The sequence below is a fragment of the Anabas testudineus genome, chromosome 10 (assembly GCF_900324465.2).
Source record: "Anabas testudineus chromosome 10, fAnaTes1.2, whole genome shotgun sequence".
NCBI classification, from domain to species: domain Eukaryota; kingdom Metazoa; phylum Chordata; class Actinopteri; order Anabantiformes; family Anabantidae; genus Anabas; species Anabas testudineus.
The window spans coordinates 13,915,739-13,939,519 of record NC_046619.1 but is presented as its reverse complement, the minus strand read 5'-3'; the positions used below and the strand labels follow the sequence as shown (position 1 = coordinate 13,939,519).

At 39.0% G+C, this 23,781-nt stretch overlaps 2 protein-coding genes and 2 non-coding genes across 6 annotated transcripts in view; 3 read left to right on the top strand and 1 right to left on the bottom strand.

Annotated features, from left to right (window-relative positions):
• The window catches only part of fermt3b (fermitin family member 3b), a 40,494-nt gene extending 35,803 nt beyond the window's left edge, over positions 1 to 4,691 (bottom strand). The window contains exons 1-2 of the mRNA XM_026357399.1: positions 4,494 to 4,691; positions 2,916 to 3,040 (exon numbers count right to left, since the gene is read on the bottom strand). Coding sequence (XP_026213184.1) covers positions 2,916 to 3,039 — 124 coding nt within the window. The 5' untranslated portion in view covers position 3,040; positions 4,494 to 4,691. The remainder of the gene's footprint in view (positions 1 to 2,915; positions 3,041 to 4,493) is intronic.
• On the top strand, positions 1,047 to 1,118 carry trnaw-cca. The gene has a single exon. It is a non-coding gene; the product is annotated as a tRNA-Trp (tRNA).
• On the top strand, positions 2,050 to 2,121 carry trnaw-cca. The gene has a single exon. It is a non-coding gene; the product is annotated as a tRNA-Trp (tRNA).
• A 1,116-nt stretch (positions 4,692 to 5,807) lies between the features above and the next one.
• The window catches only part of macrod1 (mono-ADP ribosylhydrolase 1), a 105,418-nt gene continuing 87,444 nt past the window's right edge, over positions 5,808 to 23,781 (top strand). For 2 of the 3 annotated variants that reach the window (XM_026358070.1, XM_026358071.1), the window contains exons 1-3: positions 5,812 to 6,365; positions 7,055 to 7,153; positions 7,438 to 7,545. In XM_026358070.1, coding sequence (XP_026213855.1) covers positions 5,957 to 6,365; positions 7,055 to 7,153; positions 7,438 to 7,545 — 616 coding nt within the window. In that variant the 5' untranslated portion in view covers positions 5,812 to 5,956. Of the gene's footprint in view, positions 6,366 to 7,054; positions 7,154 to 7,437; positions 7,546 to 23,781 lie in introns of all 3 variants that reach the window. The other variant, XM_026358069.1, reaches the window with a different exon arrangement.

Genomic DNA, 23,781 nt, shown 5'->3' with positions numbered 1-23,781 from the left:
TTTTATTATGTTCTGCACAGTTCATGTAGAACCTGTGTCCCAGAAACAAGGATACTACCATGTCAGTAGTGAATACTGTCCTTCATTCACCATGCTCGTAAATAAATCTCCACTTTTTATCACCTCAGAATTCGAAAATTGCATGTGAAATTAAAGACAAATGTAATAGTAATCTCCTGTCTACTGACATATCAGAAACTAATGATCACTTTGCGAGTTTCCAGCAGTTTCTTTGAACTCAAAACAGACTCTGTGGCGCAACGGTAGCGCGTCTGACTCCAAATCAGAAGGTTGAGTGTTCAAATCACGTCAGGGTCAATGGGTTAGATTATGTTCAGCTCATATTAACACTGTGTCCCTAAAGCAAGAATTATAAATTGTGGCCTATGAAGATGTGTGGCATGTTGCAATGCTAAGTGTTAGCTTAACATAGTAGCTAGAACAATGGTGAGAACTTGTTTGAAGACAAACCAAGTGCATGTTCAACTGTCAGTCTTATTTGACTTTCTTGCTCAATCCAGCAGGTCTGATTCCAGATCAGAAGGTTGCGTGTTCAAATCACGTCAGGGTCAATAGCTTTGATTATGTTCAGGGCAGCTCATGTTAACACTGTGAAGAACATGGCATGTGGCAATGCTAAGTGTTAGCTTAACATAATCACTAGAACAATGGTGAGAACTTGTTTGAAGACAAACCAAGTGCATGTTCAACTGTCAGTTTTATCTGACTTTCTTGCTCAATCCAGCACGTCTTATTCCAGATCAGAAGGTTGCGTGTTTAAACTCTCTGGCGTGAGTGGATTTTATTATGTTCTGCACAGTTCATGTAGAACCTGTGTCCTAGAAACAAGGATACTACCATGTCAGTAGTGAATACTGTCCTTCATTCACCATGCTCGTAAAAAAATCTCCACTTTTTATCACCTCAGAATTCGAAAATTGCATGTGAAATAAAAGACAAATGTAATAGTAATCTCCTGTCTACTGACATATCAGAAACTACTGATCACTTTGCGAGTTTCCAGCAGTTTCTTTGAACTCAAAACAGACTCTGTGGCGTAACGGTAGCGCGTCTGACTCCAGATCAGAAGGTTGCGTGTTCAAATCACGTCAGGGTCAATAGCTTTGATTATGTTCAGCTCATGTTAACACTGTGTCCCAAAAGCAAGAATTATAAATTGTGGCCTATGAGGAACATGGCATGTGGCAATGCTAAGTGTTAGCTTAACATAGTCACTAGAACAATGGTGAGAACTTGTTTGAAGACAAACCAAGTGCATTTTCAACTGTCAGTTTTATCTGACTTTCTTGCTCAATCTAGCACGTCTGATTCCAGATCAGAAGGTTGTGTGTTTAAAACTCTCTGGCGTAAGTGGATTTTATTTTGTTCTGCACAGTTCATGTAGAACCTGTGTCCTAGAAACAAGGATACTACCATGTCAGTAGTGAATACTGTCCTTCATTCACCATGCTCGTAAATAAATCTAAACGGTAGCGCGTCTGACTCCAGATCAGAAGGTTGCGTGTTCAAATCACGTCAGGGTCAATAGCTTTGATTATGTTCAGCTCATGTTAACACTGTGTCCTGAAAGCAAGAATTATAAATTGTGGCCTATGAAGATGTGTGGCATGTGGCAATGCTAAGTGTTAGCTTAACATAGTAGCTAGAACAATGGTGAGAACTTGTTTGAAGACAAACCAAGTGCATGTTCAACTGTCAGTTTTATCTGACTTTCTTGCTCAATCCAGCACGTCTGATTCCAGATCAGAAGGTTGTGTGTTTAAACTCTCTGGCGTAAGTGGATTTTATTATGTTCTGCACAGTTCATGTAGAACCTGTGTCCCAGAAACAAGGATACTACCATGTCGGTAGTGAATACTGTCCTTCATTCACCATGCTCGTAAATAAATCTCCACTTTTTATCACCTCAGAATTCGAAAATTGCATGTGAAATAAAAGACAAATGTAATAGTAATCTCCTGTCTACTGACATATCAGAAACTAATGATCACTTTGCGAGTTTCCAGCAGTTTCTTTGAACTCAAAACAGACTCTGTGGCGCAACGGTAGCGCGTCTGACTCCAGATCAGAAGGTTGCGTGTTCAAATCACGTCAGGGTCAATGGGTTTGATAATGTTCAGCTCATGTTAACACTGTGAAGAACATGGCATGTGGCAATGCTAAGTGTTAGCTTAACATAGTCACTAGAACAATGGTGAGAACTTGTTTGAAGACAAACCAAGTGCATGTTCAACTGTCTGTTTTATCTGACTCTCTTGCTCAATCCAGCACGTCTGATTCCAGATCAGAAGGTTGCGTGTTTAAACTCTCTGGCGTGAGTGGATTTTATTATGTTCTGCACAGTTCATGTAGAACCTGTGTCCCAGAAACAAGGATACTACCATGTCAGTAGTGAATACTGTCCTTCATTCACCATGCTCGTAAATAAATCTCCACTTTTTATCACCTCAGAATTCGAAAATTGCATGTGAAATAAAAGACAAATGTAATAGTAATCTCCTGTCTACTGACATATCAGAAACTTATGGTCACTTTGGGAGTTTCCAGCAGTTGCTTTAACTCAACAGAGACTCTGTGGCGCAATGGTAGCACGTCTGACTCCAGATCAGAAGGTTGCGTGTTCAAATCACGTCAGGGTCAATGTGTTTGATTATGTTCAGGGCAGCTCATGTTATTTTGTTTTTCTCAAAAGCAAGCATTAAGAAGTGTGGACTATGAAAAGCTATGTGATTATGTTATTATGATTATATTTTGATTATGTTTTATTACTTCCCTTTATTTGATCCCGTCAATAAAGTCAGTGTTTATTTATATACACTGTGTGTGTATATATATATATATACATATATAGTTACCTGACTGAAAAAAACACATACAGACAGACAGCAACTTACGTGTCTTTTCCACCAGTTTGAGCATGACCCCACCGATGTGAAAGTCAGAGGTCACGCTGAGGGAGACAGGTGGGGTTTCATTCCCCAAGTCCTCCACAATGACTGACAGGTCCCACGCCGCCATACTGGGAGAAAGAGTTGGAGACAGAGTAGAGCAGACAAATAGCAGGAAAGGAGACGAAAACAGGAGAGACAGTGATGAAGAGAGAGATAAAATAGCACAAATGATTAAGTAACACTGTCAGAGTTTTATAAAAAGGAGCTCAGCAGATACTCTGTAAATGATCTATCATGTGTGACAAATATATATTCATATATTGTGTGTCTTCATTTTGGGCAAGCTCAGACAAAACATTCAGGGACAAGAAGAAGATGAACAGGATGTGTAATTAATCAGTTTAGTTTTTTGTTCCTTTTCCACCACAGTGATCAAACCGCCAACACCATCTATTCAGGTCTAGTGTGAAAAATTTTCTGATGTGTCATTAGGTCAAATTGAGTGTTATAGCAATTATTATTTTAGAGATATATAAGCCAGAAGTGAGAAATTATACACTTCAATATATGAATGTATTGTTAAAATGCCCTCAGAAAACAATACTATAACATTATCTGCCTAAAGTATTATATTTTATATCAATGTTTCTGTTATTTTATGTCACTGCTTTAAAATGACTAATATGCATTTATAAATCAATCATGAATCTTTCGCTGCACTAAAAACAAACAAAAAAAACTTCTTGCACTCATACCCCATGAAACTGAAACAGCAATTTTTAGAGCACATAACTGTTTAGGTAAGATATTTGCTTTGTACCTCATTTGTAAGGTGCTTTGGATAAAAGCATCTGCCAAATAACTAAATGTAAATGTAAAAGGATATTTGGCATATACTACAACAACAAAATACTGAATTCTGCTTTTAACATAGAGAGGATAGATGAACTGCCAATCACACAGCCAATGAAGTTTCAAGAATGTGAATTCAACTACAGTCAATGCATGGTTCTGTATCACATGATAGTGAGTTACACATGCATAATAGTATGGGTGAGTTTATTCTGACATGTCCAGCATGAAGCAAACTTCCTGTTTCTGAGTCGAACTATCACCATGGACGCACACTTCCGCTTTTTTGACTCGCCCAAAGTGAAATGTTCCGCTACTTCCAACACAGTCACTCACTACATGTGAATGAGAATGTATGCCAAATCCTTAAGATATTACATTTAAATTTTAAATGTGTGTTTTTGCCACATGTAGGTAGATAGTACTTTACTAATCATATGTATCTGTATTGTCAAAGACAGTAGTGTGACGACAGAGGACATGTCTGCAACCCTCTTCACCTTTTTTGGAGATCTAAACTCCCTTTAGCTGCATGTTCTGTTCTGATTTGGATCTGTTCACTTCATGCATTAGACTATATTAGAGTAATATGACCTAGTAAAAATTGCCAACCTCAATTTTTTAACACAGAATGCTCACACATACACAGCCAGTCCTGACTCTTTCTTACTTTATCTCGCACTGTCACACACATACGCTTTGACACATGTACACTTCGAAAGACAATACCGTCAGTCTCCTCCGTCAAGGTTTTGAGAAATGGAAAGTGGGGGTCTTCTGTGCCTCTCTTAGATCTCTGAAGATGTTTTCCAGACGTTTCTGTGAAGATTTTGTGCAGCAGTTGTGTCTGTCTCAGGTTGGGTGGTTTGTGGTCTATGTAGCTATGTCTATAATGCTGCTAGTGTCACTTCTGTCAAGACAGGCTTGTTCCTTTTTTGTCAATTTCCGCCAGGCGGAAATGTGAAAAGGGCAGAAGTTTTGACTGACAGGCAGTGTGAGTGATGCAGATTAGGCAATGTGTGTGTGTGTGTGCATGTGCAATAAGAATACTATATGTGTAAGATGAGATATGAAATATCAAATGGATGGACAACAGCTTTTGCTCTCCATCATTTTCTTGAGAATTACAAGCACACAAGTGATTTTAATCCTAAACCTGTTTTATGTTGAATTGAGTTTTATCAGAATTTGGGTGGACCCTAAATTTTGAAGCTGTTTTAAATGCTTTTACTGAAGTGTCTCATTCAGAACAAAAAATACAAATAAAGATGTAAACGTTTAGTTGAGAAAGTCAAGAACTGTAATAAATAAGAAAAATAATTTCATTTTAAGTTGCTGTAAGTTTAAATATTTAACATTACAACAACACCAACAACAATAATGATAAAACGTATTTTTTATGTATCGCTAGGGGGCGATATCGAGGACACATAAAATGTTGCCTTCAGGTGAGCTTGTTTGTGTGGTAACTGCTGTCAAAAGTGTGAGGGTGAAATGTGCAATTGTTATCTTTTAACAAAAATTATGGGAATGTGAATTCAACTAGTTCGCAGTAACGTTGCATATAAGGTACTTTTTGTCGAATGTGTGATGGCATTAAATATGGCTCCGGATGTGTTTACTATCGAGGAAAAATCATTAAATGTACTAGGAGTAAAATGTAACTGTCTTTACGACTCGCACCTAAATCAAACAGTGCATATTACAACAATCATATTTATTACAACTATAACAATTGTGTATTATTGGAGTTCAGTCCATTAATGGTGGTTCAGTGCGCCCCCACTATTAAATGTCCGACAGCCTTGAAGGGGGCGTACGTCTGCTAAGTGGTCGTTGCCTTCGGTTCAAACCATGTTGAGTGAGTGGGGTTGAAAAGTGAAAGTAGAGCAGATCGGGTCGTGTTATATCACGTCCTTTACATTGGTGATTATACTGAAATAAATAAATTCAACCATGAACGAACCATGTTTATTAGACACAATTGTGCCGCTTGTTGATGTGGGTAATAATCGAGCAACCATTGGACATGGTACATTCCACGCGTTAGCGTCCAAAACAAAAATGGCACATGAGCGCTGACAGGTTGACGCGCACCGTGAGAGGGCGTGTGATCGGATCGAAAACGAAACCTAACCCCGCGGATAACTGTGCTGACACGAACCCTAACCCCCACTGGGTCACACTCAGGCATGGCGCTGCAAACATCGGCTCTATTTTCATATTTCAAAGTCCTCCCGCGCACCGCCGCCCCCCTGCCCCGTGTCCGGGCTGACTTCCAGGCGGCCGGTGTCAAGTTCAAGCATCTGACTCCTGGGAGCCCCCAGCTGGGAGCGAAGCCAGCAACAAGTCCTGACCGCGGCCATGTTACCGTAGCCCGCCGAGCTGAGAAGTTTTCCGCAGCAGCAGCAGCAGCAGCACTTCGGAAGTCCAGCCAAGGGAAGTGGGGGAGGAGAGGGTGGCTCGGCAAAGTCGCCCTCGGTGCCGCCCTGGGAGTGAGCACAGTCGCTGTGGTCCAGTCCCTCCACACCGGGACACTGGCCGCCATGGCCCACGAAGTTAACCTGAACTCCGCCAAGGGGAACTGGAAAGAGACGAAGGGTGAGCATGTTTAACCAAACCCGGGAAGATAAAGATGGTCTAAGGAAACAGCTGTTCACTGCTGGATCCTGTCACATGTCCAAAACACCTGTCCAGCTGTGACCGTGGCCCAGTGTCCTGTCAGTACACACAAGACTAACTGTGCACTTTTACAACAATATATCACATCAAATGAGTCGATCAGCCTGAACATATTAACCCAAAATGGTAAAATTAGTCATATTTAATATTAAAGTAGAGCTAGTACACTCTAGACCCACATGTATACACAGTTTTAACACAATGTGGACCAGTAGAAGAGTCTAAATGATCAACATTTCAAATACAAATCTAGGTATGCTTAAAAATTGAAATGCAACCACAAGCTAAAGGAACGTTTTGAAATATCTTAAATATATTTTAGTTTTTTGGTATTGTACAATAAGAGCTAATTATTACATTTTAAAAGCTGTGACTAGTAAATATTCAGTTTATTTGCTTAATTTATTTACTCAATAATCGTATCTTACTGTAAATCAGAAATTAACTACACTACTAAATTCCTTGGAGAAATTGAGGTATTTTGTTGTAATGCTCCTTAATTATCTTTTCTCTCATACGCCAAATGTATCATGTTTCTATGTACTGTAACATGAATAAGTTATAACATTATTTACTGTCTGCTCTCTTTTTTCGATCATCTCTCTCAGACTTCTTACTGAATCTATCGGTGGAGAAAAGACGTCATTACTACAAGTCTCCCAAGTTCGTGCAACTGAGTGAAATTCCAGCATGGACTCCCACTGCAGGTCAGACATTCAACATCAATCAGAGTCACTGTCAAGTTCATTCAGGACTGAGTGGTAGTGGTGGTGGAGACAATTTATTGGATACAAAGAAGTACATTCACTAGAGCTATATATATATATATATATTTATTCAGAAAACAAAGATTCAGAAAACAAACACATTTTTGAAATGACGAGCAACATACAAACAGTTTGAAACATCTTTTTTGCAAAATCTTGTATGATGCAGACAAATCAACACATTTAGGAAAAGTGAGCATACCGCTTGTTTGTCTCATTATCAGGTGGTTCTGAGCCAACTCTCTACCAGAGGAATGAAAAGTTGGACCAGAAGATTTCAATCTACAATGGAGACATCACCACACTGGAGATAGATGCTATTGTTAATGCAGGTGAGTGTGTGTGTGTTCACTTATAGTTCGATCAGTGTGTGGGTTGCCATCCTACATGGTCAATAGTGATCTGTTATGATAAAAAAATAAAAAATAACACAAAACATAATTAAATTTCATGTATTTGCAAGTAAAACAATAGTCCACAGCAGGGAAAAAATACTCACGCACAAGAACAATTTAAAGAACAAAGGCAACCAGTTGGAAATATGAGAAAGGATTATGGATTTAAAAGCTTGGCGCTAAACTCAGCACAGCCTCCAGTCCATTTGTGCATACATGTGCATATACTGTACATAAATTTAGCACAAACCACCTGTGAGTGGGCTTTGTGCTGTGTTTTCTCTGTGTGTGGGAGGAACTGCCATAGACTTTCATACGGCTACCAACAAACTGAAGTCTTCTTAAAACTACTGTACGAACAAATAAGAGAACAGAAGAAGAATCAGAGATTTTGCTTATTGGCTCCTTGGAAACTTGGCCAAACACAGTGCTAGTGTTTGTATGAAGTCTCACAACTGACAAGACTGTCAACAAATTTCAATTAAATGTAAGTTTATTTATATAGCACCAAATCATAACAGAGTTATCTCAAGGCATTTCATAAAATAAGAAATGAGCGATATAAACTCATAGAGAGAACCCAACAATCCCCCTTGAGCAAGCACTGGGTGTGACCTCATCAGCAGGACTATATGGGCTACACTGTAATAGTGGGTTAAATAGGTCACTGAGACTGAAACCCACCCACCAATCAAGTAGTACTGGTAGCACGTATGAATCCCTGCCACTAATTGAATGTTAAGGCTTTTAAATGTCTTTTCAGTTTTGATTTAAACCTCTACAGAGTGGGACTGTCTCATGTCAGCAGGTAGCTTATTCCAAAGTACTGAGACACCGTAGGAAAAGGCCCTGCAGTCTGCAGACTTCTTTTTAACTCTGGGGACAGAAAAGAACAGAAAGGGCACTTCCATTTAAGACTTTATATGTCATCAGAAGCACTTTATAATCTGATTGGACTTTGATAGGGAGCCAGTGGAGGGAAGCTAAAACCGTAGGTGAAAGAAGGCAATCTTAGTGATATCTTTAATGTGGTGTTCAAAAGAGAGGCAAGGATATAATATGACTCCAAGATTAATCAATAAAAATGCTTTCAAATGGACGAGTGTCAAATGACCAGAATTTTTTGAGAAGCTGGAGCTCCGTGAGTTTTTGTTTGTTTTGTTTTGTTTGATTAAGCAACTGTAAAAACGGTCAAAGTTGTTGTTGAATCATTTTCTGCCAACTGCAGAAGTGAAATAATCATTTGAGTGAAAGAAATTAAAATTTGTATTTCTTCTGAGGTCAATAAAAGCAGAAATGTCAAGTGTACTTACTTACTTTATATTTATGCTCAGATATTATTACAGCACAGCTAAAGCATTATAATACTGACCAGTCAAATAGGACCTAATTTTTTCAAATGACTCAAGTTGCTGCTGCAGCTACAAGTAGTTTTAATTTTTCTGTTGTCCATTAGATGGAGCCAGAAACCAGTTTACTCACTGAAGACCTTTTCCCACAAGGCTCTCTGGGCATTTGGGGGAAATTTAATCGGTGTCTTGGCACAGACACTGTATCAGGGGAGACTGAAGCAAGCCAGCACACCTAAATGATGCTTGATGATGAGGCTTTCGCAGAAAATGATAGATTTTCATTGGCAGTTGACTGTCAGCAGGTGTACTCTGTGCCAACATCCACTGAATATGTGGATTGTTGACTCTAATTTAATGGCATTGCTGCTTGTGCATTCATTCATGCATGCAAATGTCTACAAATGCTTAAGTAATTATGTGTGTATATACAACAGGTAGTTGTAATTTGTCTGCGTGTGGCTTTAGAGGCGACTTTGTGTTACGGTGTGTGTGTTTTACAAGAGCTTTTACAGAGTTGCACAATGCAAAGTAGCATGGAATTAACAAGAGGAAACAGCTAGTAAGTGTCATTTAGGAGAGAGGACGAGGCAAGGTGAGGGAGGGAGAGTGAAAAACACAACAGCGCCAGAGGAAACATGACTGAGAGACAGAGCGTGAGAGAGAGTCAGCACACCGACTGACAAAGAGTGAAAGGAGAGTCTGGAGGAGTGAAAAGGAGAAGATAAAAGGGAGGCAGGGAGAGGACACAGGCTAGTATTTAAATCTCAGACTGCATTGCCATGGCAACAAGCAGGTACAGGGTACCCAGAAAGGAGTTTTGGGCAGCAGAGTCTGATCATCCTTTTCTGACTGACTGATTGGCTGGCCAGCACCCTGTCTCTGTGGTCATTTTGTTGACTAAGCGACTGACCTTTCACTCAGTGACGATGAGATTGACTAAGATGCTTTGAGTGATTCAAGTCGCAGTTAAAGAGAAATGAAGTTTAAACAAAAGAGAGCCGATAACAAACACTAAGGGGTAATAAAACATTTATAAAAGAAATGGTTAAACTAGTTCTCCAGACCTAACTGCAAATCTTCAGCATTCAAGAGCAGCGAAACCAGCACCTGTGGTTTTTGACATGTGGAGAGGAGTGTTGCAGATTTTTCCTGGCTGTTCTGAAAGGCCTTGAAGCATCATTTAGCCCCTAAGGCAGCAAACATTCAATTGAAGCCAACTGTGGCCAATTATATGCTATACTGGTAGACTGGTAGGAAGGTAGGGAGGGGGGCTTCCAGACCTGGCTGGTGGTGAGCAATTGACTGCATATACTCCGACGTACACGTTTAACCATACAGGAACCCACAAATGTTTTGATTAGGGGAAAAAACGAAAATACAGATACAGATCCTGTTGTGGAAATGTGAAGTAACAGGTAGAAGCTGACTTATATCCTGCTCCATCCTCCCTTCCTTTGTTCTGTCTCTTCTTTCCTTAGTCGGCACTCGTTGATCAGGTAGGCAGGGGCGTTGCAGGGAGGCTGGGCGGGTACTATTCGTCGTTTGTGTCGCTCTCAATAAAGATTGGATTTACAGTAATTCTCTCTCATTTCTCTCCTCCTCTTCTCCACCTCTTCCTCCCTCCTCCCTCCTTCCTTCCACACTTTTACAGCCCCTGGCTTCTGCCCACTCCTATAAAACACTACAAACATAAAAACCCACAAGCACTTAAGAGCCGTCCTGGTGAGGAGTGGGGGGGTGGGAGGGCGGAGGAGACGGCGGGCAGAAACACCCTCCTCTTTACACCCCTCAATCACTCCGTCCGAAGGAGAGATGGAGGGGAGGATATATTGTCTCTGATGGGCTAGCTGATTAAGATGGATTGCACTATGAAATGTCGTTGGAGTGATGAGTTCTTGGAGTGTGTGTGTGTGTGTGTGTGTGTGTGTGTGTGTGTGTGTGTGTGTGTGTGTGTGTGTGTGTGTGTGTGTGTGGATACAACGTCTCAGCAACTAACTTTGCATTAAAACCTTTTTTCAAATTGATTAAATGCAAATTTGCTTAGCTCTACTGGAGCTGCATTTTCACTCGCTAAAGTTTTATTCCTTATTTCCATTCCAGCACTTACTTTCCACCACTGTAGTGTTTATCGTGTTTGACGTTAAATGCCATTTATTTTGACCTACCTTTTTCTCCGTATAGAATTGAAATTTAATTATAAAAGATTTAAAAACTGGACTGATAAGTTCTCTCAGTATTTTTGTGTAATTTCCTTTTTTTCAACAGAGCTAACTCTGTGTGTGTCAAAGTAAATGCAGCAGAAGAAGTTGGCTGATAAATCTTTCAGGCTAGACTATAAAAAACTGTCCCTAAAATTAAGCCGTGCACCGTCAAATGATAAAGAATATTCTGGTTCTATCTCAAGTCTTTAGAGCTAAGCCACTTGTCATCGTCACAATTTCTGCTTGCAGAGTCTGTAGGAGAGCGTGTGTGCATTTATAAAGAACTATGTGTGTGTCACCCCTTTTTGTGAGTTTATATATATTGATAAGTTTCTATGCATGTGTGTGTGTGTGTGTGTACACCTGTGCACAGCTGCACCTGCTTGTGCTAGAAACAAATACATAAACTTCATGAGTGTGTGTATGTGTGCAGTATCATGCCTGGCGGGGTGGTGCATGAGTGGTATATGTTTCTGTGTATTTTGTGTGCAGGTGTCCTATTGTGCATGTGTGTGCATGAGATAGGGTCTCCCAGGTTTTTCGCTGCAGGTCAGAGATAAAGCCTTTGGTTGGCGCTGGAAACCCACTCACTGTGGTAACAGCTGAGAGATACAAGATTAGAGCCAATAGTTTTCCTGGCCTGCAGGTGACAACCAGGAAGAAAGCGAGAGAGGGAGTCTGTACTATACTGTAACTTCATCACAGATAAGAAACCTAGAAAGAAAACATAGATGGAGAGATGAGGAGATAGAAGGTGCTGCAAGTTGATGGACCAGGAGGAGAAAAATGTCAGAAAGCCACGAGGCAGGTGAAGGTCATCACGTGGAAATAGCAGCATGTTACCATCGCCCTGGCATCACTGTGACGCAGATATTTAAAAAAGGAAAATGGTGGGTCAGGAGGGCAAACATTTCTTCTGAGAAGTCTGAAAATTGCACAAACAAGCTGGTTATGACTAATGGCAGAATGGAAAAAGATTCTGAGTGAAGCCTGATTCATCAGTATAATAATACTGATGTTGAAGTTTGGTTGTGTGGTTGGATGTAAGGAGCATATTCAGTTTAAAGTCAGATGTAAGTCAAGTAGTATAAATCCGTCATAAGACAATTCAGTATTATGTGTTAGAGAGGAAACACATTTATTATTACACACTGGTCTTAATATAATACAACTCAAACTATTAAAGTAGCAAATCCCCTCATTGGAGAAGCCGAAACAAGCAAAGAGCTGTCATTTGTCAAGAAAAAACACTTCAACAAATAAGTGATTATTAAGTAATTACTCTAATCAGTTACATATCTTCCAACCAACTAATAAATTAACTGTAATTGTCTCAGCTCCTAATTATTCTTATGTTCTTCTTGCCTGCTGTGTGAAATAGTACATCTTCCAAGGTTCATGATTTATTTCTCCAAAAAAACAAAACAATAAAAAAACTAAGGCTTTCAATTGACGAGCTGTGTCAACTGACAGATAATTATTTTGATAATTATGTAATTGTTTCTGTCACTTGTAAAACAAAGGTGCCAAATATTCTCTGGTGAGGATTTACAAATTTTCTCAGAGATTAAGTAATTAAACCAATAAGAATTACATTTAAGGAAGTCTGCATGGGCTTTTGTAGACTAAATGACTCAGTGATTAATAAAGACAGTTTCCAGCAGATAAATCAATACAGTAATGATGTAAATATGGTCCTTATTTTATGTGAGGCAGCAAATCTCTGTGGGGAACCCTATTATGGCGATCACAGCTTTGTCATGGTCTCATTTTGTGTGAACAGTTTCCCTCTGGGATTAATAACATTTTTTGAATTGAAGTGAATTTTGAAAATGTAAAGAGTCACAAAGTAAATGCTTTTACTTTTAAAAATACGCAAGTGGCCTTGAATTGAACTCTGAATCAGTAAAGTCTTGCAATATCACCTTAATTTTTCATTATTACAATGCACTATATGGTGGTTGATGCTTAGTCATTAATAATTGAACATCTGTGCTTTTTGAACTTAGATCCTTCCATTGGATGCAATATAAATTCATCCCAGCCTAGGAGCATCTTTTATTGATTCCAGAAAAATTCTTAGTGGATGATGACCGATGGCTGAAGTGATGCAGGTTGTTTAGCTTTGGGTTTATAGAGGATGAAGGAACTGGGGTGTTGGGAAGGGATAAGTGGACTCAGTGGGACCCTGAGTAGAACAGCTGGGGGAGAAAGGTGATGCTGATGCGCTCAGTGTTCTCGTTGGGTCATTTTAAGAGGATAAAACAGGTGAAACCTTTACTCTGCAGATAGATCACCTTACATGAGTGTTACCCTGCAGTCCTACATTGTCACACTACTTCTGCAAGACTTCGCTGACTCTTAGCTGACTTTGTAAATGGGCTTTAGCGCTGTGCTCAGCGCCAAAATCAGCCTGGCAGACATCCTTGCTTTCGCCACGCTGCTCCGTTGTGTATAGGCCTGACTTGTTCTAAAATGCTGCAAATGTTTCAGACTTCACCTGAATGGCATTTTTTCATTTGACTGAATAATAGAGGACTTACAGTGGGAATCTTTACATGTTTAAATACTAGGATTTTCCAGCAGCAGGCCAAGGATTAAGTGATTTTTTTTTCACCTTCAACACCTTTGTATCTGTTCCAGTCTTTCCTGCTAAAGCTGTTGATAGTTTTGAGGATGCCAATTATGTAGCCGTTAATAGAGGATAATCAAGTTATGGTTGACTGTAGGGCTTTTTTTTTTCCAAAGCTGTGTTTCAGATGACTGCCACTTTGTCGTCAAGTCACTTAGGTTTTAATCAGGGGAGGCAAGTTGTTGTGATCCACCCAGCCTCCCTGGTAGTAACAGGGTTCTGAGGAGGTGATGGAAAGCCCAGAGCAGAGACCGCTCATGCTGCTGAGGTCCCACAGGCCCAACAGTGTGTGCTTTCTATCTCTCCCTTTGCTGCACTTACCATACATCTACCCTAGAGCTCTTGTCAGCTCCTCTTAGGACAGGCTGATATTACAAGATGCAAAATGTCAAGTTTGCTATCACAGATGAATATTTTACGTGTGTGTGTTTTAAGGAAGCCTCGAAACAGATACAGTAAAATGGGCTTGTGTATGTTTATGTGTGTTTAGTTTAACGGTGTTTAAATTAAAATGAGATAAAAATCCTTCCTCCTCCTCTCAGCAGACCTTTGCACTTCTGTTATAGTTAATTAAACTAGAGTTGTATTGTTTTCTCAAGATCTTATGCTCCTATGCTGCTGTTATGAGGCAGAACAGTTACAGATCACTCATGAACTGTTTCTCCCTGATGTAGTAACTGCACTTCCTTAGCTCTAGTTCCTATAGCAGTATCCCCACTGCGCTGACTTTGTGTTTTGTGAAGCAGTGCTAATGGACACGTTCTCACAATATGCCCGTCAACTCTCTGTACACACAAGCACTTACAGAGGCAAATTGGCATTGCTGATGCTGATTCAATTTCAGAGTAAATATGATATGCTGTCAAAACTTTGTCCTGCCATGACCACCTCTCCATTTCACCAACCCCAGAACTAGGAATCAATCAGTATAAAGAACAGTGTGCAAAATAGAGACGTTAACCAGTTATTTATTTATTTTGAGTTCACACAACGTATGAGAAAAAATCTGAGTAGATTTGATCGTGATAGTAGATATGGATTTTAATCAATAAATTCAGCAGTAAGTAGGAGTAATGATAGGCAGGACAAAGACAGGGCGTTGTAGTATGTGTTGTACCATAAAAATACTGCAAAGATTACACAGGTTCTAAAAAGTACTATTTACTGAGCACAATATTTTCACTGTGTTTTTCTGTGGTGTGGGATTGTTATCATATTCATAATATTTTAATTGGCTTATGATAAGACTGCAGATTAATCTGCAGAATGCTTTGTTGAATAATTCATTACTATTTGTTTTTAGATTTTTTTTAAATAGATGTGATCTAAAACCCATCTTCATATTGAGAGATTTTGTTGATGCCTCACATAAAGTTTGACTAAGAACAGCACTGCCAGAAGGTTTCGTGAGGACCCCCTCTTCTAACAAATCAGAGAACCACAGTGATTTCTTCTTGATTATTAAAGTCTGGGCAAAGCAGTAATACATATATTTTCTGAGTTTGTTACAGGAAAATGTGGGAATTAACCACTCAGCCAAATTTTAATCATTAAATAAGTCCGCGACTGTATAAATTGAGGTTTCAAAATCATGATAAAATAAGCAGTTCTCTCTGGTCTGGGTGAGTCCAGTGAAGCCGCAAGAGTGGCAGAACGGGTATTTAATGTTGTAACATGGCTTCATACACATTCATAAAACTCTCCAACACTCTCTTATGAAGTTTTTAGTCTTTAGTGCAGCTGTAGTCTATGCTATCTAAAATGTCTCCAGCCATCTCTATCCTGCTCTCTTACATATATACTCCAGGCTTGTCGCTTCTGTTGAGCCATGATGTTTAGCAGCTGAAGTCACGTTTCCAGCTATTTATTTTAACATATTAAGTGTGTTTAGAACCAAATCAGTGATTTTATCGTACCCAGTCTTTAAGTTTTGCAGCATCATATTTATTGTAATTTGATAAGGAATAATACCTGCAGGGCTTTGCAAAGTATAGCGGAGAAGAGAGGAGATGGGCCGGGCGGCTACAGTGTGAATTGATTTTGAACTTAAGCTGCTTATTGTAGCTTTAATGACCATCACACATTCTCAGAGATGATGGTCATATTTGCGGTGAACTGGAGTACGAACCAGAGGCAGAAACACTTTATGTACTGATTAAGTAATTTTGGTTCTGACCTGAGTCCCTAAATATTGCGTAACTCAGTTCGTTATAAGAACAGTGGCTTTGTGGCAATGGACAAAGCACAATATACTATCACTCACCCAGAACAGCAGGGTTTATGATTGTATAGTAATACAGGCAGCGAATGTAATTTAAAGTCTGTCAAACAGACTGTTGCATTATCCACTTCTCTCCTGCTGATGTGAACTTTCCGCTGGGCACATCAATACTGCAGGTGGTGGAGAACCCACACACAGTCTCAAGTCTAGATCTAACTATTTTATACATAGTTAATTAGTCTTGACTGTTACGTGCAATTAGCATTTATTTTCAGCCTATTCAACACAACAGCTTGGTACAATTAACACTGTATGACAACTACTGCTGGAGTCCTGCAGTAAGAAAAGTGCAATATTTTATTAAAAAAATAAAACAAAAGCAGAATTCAGCGCTTAAGTATATGCCCATTGCTCACCACTGGTCAAAGCAGGCAAATGAAGCAAGAGTCTAGGCAGGCACCAAGCTCCAAAAAGGCCAGCAAATGTTCACAACAAGCAGGTGGAAAACAGGATAATCGCACGCAATAGATTTCCTATGTGACCTTTATATAATAGAATGAGCTTATAGGGCGATGAAGGCCAGGTAAAGATCAGGTATCTAAAGAAAGATGGGAAAAGTGGGGAAATGAGTGTAGTAACACAGAAACAGGCAGTGGGGGAAATAAAGAAACATTAGGCATCGATCGATCCTGATTGTTTTATCTATATAGTTTATAATCGATATTCACTTTGATATCATGACAAAGAAACTTCATGTGACATCCCATTTAAATATTTGTGGTTGCATATCAGGTATTTGATTAATTGATTGTCAGAATTGGTTAGTAGAAAAATTAATTACATATGTGTACATGCCCAGCCTTTAATTGAAATCATGTCATTCATTCAACAACATTTTGACACCTATAAATGCTTTAGGATGAATTTAAGCACTAGTGCAGAACCAATTGGTGTCATTTTTAATTCATAGTCACAAACGTGATTAACACGAACCTTTTGAATTTCTGGATTTAATATGTAAACAGCTTAAGTGTGAATTCTAAGTATTCTTTAATATATGTCTTTCTGCTGAAGGTGAAGACAAGACTTTAGTGAAGCTCCATGTGTGGAAACGTTTATTTATAGTGTTATTAGTGTGAAATTTAAAATTAAATTTCAATCTTTTGTGTTAGTTGAGTGGCCTGCCACCGTGGTATAATTACAGGGGTCCCTGTACAGTAATATTACTTCTGGAGAGAGCTGATATTTAAGCCACAGCAATTTCTCTCTGTATTTGTTTAGAGGATTTTCTATAAATCCTCCTGATGATTTAAAAATACATATCAAATGAATAGAAAATTGCTCCTCCACGCCCTCTTGAAGTGGCTTGTATTTGATGGTAATATAAATGAAAGGCTGTAGGCATATTTCATATCTTTAAGGCTTTAAATGATCTGAGCCACACCGCTGTGAGAAATCAAAGTCTACTTCAGATTCAGTTTGAAAGTAGCTTTTAAACTCTGTGTGACTGACGTTTTGTTTTATGTTCAGCTGTAGATTTGCACTCTTTTTTCCTACTGTCTTTACTTTTAAAAGGTTTGCTTACATGCACGCTGCTGACCCTCATTTCTTACTAGCTTAAATCTCGATGCTTGTATCTAAAATTTTTCATCACAGCAGTGAAGTCTTGGGGTTATGTCCACTCTGTCCTCTCGTATTTGTGTCTTTGCCATGGGCGAAGTTAAGAGGCTGCAGTAGCTCTGTGAATTGACTGTAGCGTGAATTTAGACAGTGCTGCTGCTCTAGTTTTTCCAGTCCAGATCTGTCCGAGTTAATTACGGTACAACTGTCAGAAAGACCACTTTACTGGTCATTTGGGCAGCGACATTAATGCTCTCTGTGTACTAAAAAATTTGAGCTTTCAAGGTTGAGTGCCCTGAGTTTCAGTGGGATGCTCTGATGTCTAGTTTGTCTCATTTTGAGTGGGAAGATGGAAGAAAAGCTCCACTGCTGGTTTGTGTGTCTCCAGAGTTTAGTCCTCCCTTCCTCTTTCCCTCTCCTTCTCTCGCTTCCATTTAAACATCATTGCAGGGCTGTGATCTGAGAGGAGCGAAACATTTGCACTAGACAAACAGGCCTCAGTTTACAGCTTCAGATTGATTTACATCTTGACATTGAGAAGTTAACATACCCTTGGAGAGTTAATCCCTAATGTTGTCCAGGTCAGTAAATAAACAGAAAAAGAAAAGCCAAAATGAAGGAGTTTGCAGAAAAGCTCATTTGTGCTAATTATTTCTCTTCACCCCTCCCTTGTTAAAAGCTTTCCCACCCCTCCAATCAATCGCCACTTTAGCGCGCAGGAAGGGATGGAGGAAGTGCGAGCCTCATTAGCCTGATTGGGCCGATGTAGAAGATGGAAAAAGAGAGTGAATGGGGGGGTAAAAGAGAAAAGGAGTCAGCTCCATCATCAGCACTTGGCCCATCAGAGCTTCTGTCATCAAGGCAAGTGCTGCGCTCAAATGTATTGGTTTGTTGTGCAGAGTTGTGGCTCTTGGTGCGCTTAGAGGTGATCTGCTGTTGGCACCTGGGCTGGATGTGAAGCCACTGATGAAGTTAGTTTTGCCATTTCTCTGGCTCTAAAGTTGAAGATTGTCTGTATCAAAGCACAAAGGGAAGAATTTCACTTTTTTGGTGAAGTGATTGATAGATTAAGGGTTTGGTATCCTTCAAACAAACAAGGTTATACAATGTCATCCAACCTCATCTGCAGCAGAGCGCAACAGTGCAACCACCTCACTTGTGAAAAATGATTTGGACTGAGGGCGGGGCTGAGGTCATTCACACAAAATGAGCAGCAGGCAGAAGAGATAAGACTCAGGTGAGTTGAGGCATTAAAAGTTACCGGACTTTGTGTGACAGTGTTTCTGTACGCGCAGGAAAACTCAACTAAATGTAAAATTAAAACACAAGTTAAACAAACATAAACTTGCAGAAAAATTGTAACAGCAGTTCTGTTCATCATCTTCCATCCACCATCACTAGATGTTAACCAAAGATGGCTTGTGGGCTAATTGTTTTGCTTTGCTGTTACTTAAAACTTAGCAAGTTGTGGTGGTCTGATAGAGGCGGTAGTCATACACTTCCAAATCAGCCCGCTTCCTCTGCCAAGAGTAGGCTACCTGCCCAGGAATGAATCACATCAGGAGCAGAGAGAGGATGTAGAACATAGACATCAGTCACTATCACTTATTTCTATATTCTTTATGCTTTTTAAACCTCACCCAATGTCAGCACAGCACTGTGTTATTTTATGTTATTTAACATTTAATTCAAGGGAGATTTTGAGTCCGTTGTGAATTTGTTGTTGTCGAAATGAATTATTGAATTTTCACTAAGTCAGTCTAATCCAACAGTGCTGTAATAAATCCTCCTACATGAAGGCGATAATGTTCACTTTTCTTTGAACCTGTTTTGAAGGTATTGATTCAGATATATTCAGCTATGATCCATGTGGAAGATGCTGCTGTTAAACTGTAGTGTGATATACATAGATGAGTTTCTGTATTTGTCCTAGTTTTATTGATATAAATGTGGTGAAATAGAAACTGCTTTTAGTGTAATGCAACATAATTTAATAGTATGACAGACTGCAGCCCCAAAATGAACATACAGTGTTTTCATCAGATATTTTTTTTTGCTGCTGATGCTGTTAGATTTAAATAATAGATGAAAATTGTTGTAGATCTGAGTTTATTCTGTTTTAAAATAATAACTATAAAAAGCACTATTTATAGCAATAAAAAAGACAGTAATTCATAAAATACTGCACTGATTCTTGGTTAGCAGTTGAACTGAACCTTTCCACACCCAAAGCTTAGTGTATAAAATATTGAGGTATCAGATTTTTAGTTTTTTTTTTTGTTGTTGTTCTTTCCATTTAATCCTGAAGCCTTTGTGCTAGCAAACAACAAATGTGATGCTGGAATAATAAAAATCAAACCTCCACCTTGTTTATAAAAGCTATTTTGCTGAGCAAATGAGCTTCTTGGGGGAAAAAAAAGTAAGCATCAGGCCCTGTGAAGACAAAAGAGTGGATCTCTATTACTGGCAGTGATACTTGATGGCTGCCCTCATACCATTTTTATGTCTGCATCTTATTGCCAGCATGATCTCTATCCAGAAAATGACATTGTGCTAATGTGCTCTGCAGAATTCATTGAATTTGTGGCAACAATGTTCATGTATTGAGCATCCGATTTACTATGACAACAGCTTATTACGCAGTCACCTCCTGACCTGCGAGACCTCCGAGGTGCATACTGAAACTGCAGAAGAGCTCATAAATACATGTCAGTGGTAGGATTTTTCAAAAAGCTCAAACAGAAATAATGACTTAGGGATTTTGTTTACACAATATTCACTTCACCTCCACCTGAGAAAGCACGGCGACCTCTGCAGAGGTAGAAAGAGAGCTGCAGGTCATACAATTAAATCTCTTAACAGCTGAAAGGAGAAGTTAGTTACAGCCTGTACAGATTTTATTTCACTGAAGGTCAAGTTTACATTGGCAAATGGTGCGCTGCCAACTGCAGTTTATTTCTTGGTGTGTATATATGAGCACTGTTCACAGCTGTATTTTGTCATTAGAGTAGCTATCATTACTATCTAGGCTTCTTACATGTTTGCCAATAACATTTTGGACAGTTTGGTTCCTAGCTGCTACCCGGACATGTGCTGACAGCGTACTCACAGGTGAGTCTGTTGATATCATGAAGGGCTGCCACAAATAAATTCATGTATGGAACTACAAATAGCAGTTTGCAGCATGGGTCGCAAACGCCATTTGCTGTGGCATTTAACACTGGCGTGTGATATTGAACTTTAAAATAAGAAACTGTATAGAAAATGTGTGCAATTGTGGCACTCTTAGATTTAGTGTTAGTTTAGGTGGAGAAATTCTTCACCTCCTTCTTTTTCTTTTTTCCTGATCATCAGTCACAAGAAAAATATAAACACTGTTTGCAATTTCCTGTTTTTCTGCGTATATTGATCACAAAATGTGATCCAGTCTTAAGCTTATAAAACTAAGTCATGATCTTTTATGCTGTTAATAAACAGACCCTTTGTTTGTGCTGCTTAACTGGTTTCACAGTGAGGGGTGCTGGAAATGTAAAGTTTGTCTAAGGTTGGAGATTAAGGCTGGTTCCAATCCATGTATTGCTTTCAAAACAACAATCTTAAAATCAGGGTGCTCAGATGCTGCTAGATAGTCTGACAAGTGGTTCGCTTGAAGCTGTTAAAAATTACTGTGACCAGGGCAGTTGATAATGTGTGAAGCAAGTCTGCTAAAGCTCTGACAGTGTGACAATAATGTGCAGGTTGAAAAGCAGCCAGCTGCCAAACTTGTGTCTTCTCCTGTGTAGGGCAGAGTTCAATTTTCTGTTCTGTCTTGCTTAATGCACTTCTTACTATCGATGTAATAGTTTGCATTCGCAAGTCTTTATGACAATAATAGTGTATCGCCTGGCCTTTTTTCAAATATTGGTTTTGGTGCCAGATGAGTAATCAGGCCAGCATTAAGTCTTTGGCTGGGCATCCAAAGTCCTCGTCTCCTTGGCTGCTCAGGTCAAATACTTGAGCTGTTAAAAAAAAAACACATTTACCTGATGAATGGCTTTTTTAATGACTTTATCAACCTTTGATGATTGATGTTGTTCGTTTACACTTGTTACATTTGAATTCAACCCTGTTTCACTGAACTAGCTGTGCAAATAATTTTGACTGGAACTGAACACACAAAACGAAATGAGGAAAAAATTAGATATGGAAATTAAAAGCAAATTCGGGGAAGATTATCCTCATTGTAGGCAGTGTTATTTGAATAATAAAGTATAATACAGCCTGACAATAAGCCTTCATTTTCTCTCATCTTTATAATCATAGCTTAGTGAACAAAGTACAAAGGATATATCAATGTAACCTCCAAAATGGGCTTTAAACCAACCCTGACTCCTCTCCCCCTCTCTCCACCAGCAAATACAAGGGGCCCTCATTGTCTGCTCACATGTCCTCATCACAGACAACGCTTTTGTCACATAATCACATACACAGACACACAGAGAGTACAGGGAGTACACACAGCACACAATTACCATCTTGTAATTGCGATCTGTCAGGCGTTGTTGTGAAGTGGTGCCCGATGTGCATGCTGTTGGCCCTGCTGCATTATCAGAGCTTAGGAAATGACAAGACTATTTATAGGAGCTATTTATCCACTTATCCTGTTGTTGCCTGTGTCCACGTGTGGAGCAGGCAGCACAGGTTAGAGCCAGACTGACAGACAGGTTGATCAGTAGATGCATCAGCTTGTAGATTATACGATGTGCTCTGAAAGTGGAACACGATGGATTTAGTGCATTGAGTTGCATACGGCAGGCTCTTACCGATCAAAAGGTCAAGATCGTGACTGTTTGAAACATCCTGCATGGTTCCTGATGTTAGTCCAGGTTAAGAACATCTGGTTGTAGCCTACAAATCTGTTCAATGCATACCATTGTATTTAAATATTCTAGTTGATTAAAGCATTTTGTACACACATGAGCAAGGACATTTCCTTGGTCAATTTGATGTGTATCAAGTAAACTGAAGGTTTGTCTTTCATAAAAGTATCAAGGACACTATGATGTATTAGATACAAAGGATAACTCAATCACAGTAATGTCAAGCAGTGAGGCGATTTATTACACCCTTTACTTACTGTGTCTTCTTCAAGATCAACAGCATGTGATGAGTTCTTGGTCTGCATGTGCACGTGAGCCTATTATCTTTGCACACTTTGCTGATTTTTGTATGATTTAAAATATGCACATAATGCTTATTTGATTGTATATTGTGCTCATGATTCAACAGTGGCTGCACTTTTAAAGGAGAAGCCTGCGATTTTTCTATCTTTTTTTTTATCTTTATCAGAAAAAACATGAAAAGGCTTCTCTACTGCATTTCACTCAGCCTTTAGGCCAATGGTTCTTACTAAAACAAAAGCAAAGTTTTTTTTTGGAATATGTTTAGTAATTTCCCAAAATAATTTCACTTAGCAGTAAATAAAGTGTATTAGCCCCTGACCAATACACTTTATTTACTGCTAAGTGAAATTACAATGTACAAGTGCAACATTTGTTCTTCAGCAAATGTTTACAAACAATGATATTCATCACTTTTGCATTGCCGAGTCAGAATCAGACTAAGAACTGGTGCTAGAACTCATTTTGGTTAATTGTGTCTTTATAATAATGTATGTTAAAACAGTTATAATGAACTTACTATTTCTATAATATATTAAAAATAAAATCTTCATTACTGTCTGGAAAAGTGGAAAATATTGGCTATTTTTATTGGACAAAGGTTAATTGAAACATAAGTTAAAACAGTTAATCCATTATCAAAACAGTTGCCAATTAATTTAATTCTGATCTAATAATGGATTAATTGACTGATTGTTTCCGCTCGGTTGGGGACGTTGAAGTTCATGGTCTGGCCTAAACCACTAGACCACTGGAGTCCTCTGATTTATTGTGTTTTAATAGCTTTGGGACAAACAAATAGGTCTACAGGGTAATTGAAGAGTATATAACTTGTTAGTAGGATTCATTTGTAGTTAGTTTAAGTATTTTAATGGGATTAATTGACATTAAGAAGAATATTGAATTCCATCAGGACAAGATTAGAGATTTAGAGAAACTCATTTGCGCTTTCATCTCCAGTAGAGTGAACTATTCACCCATTCATTCA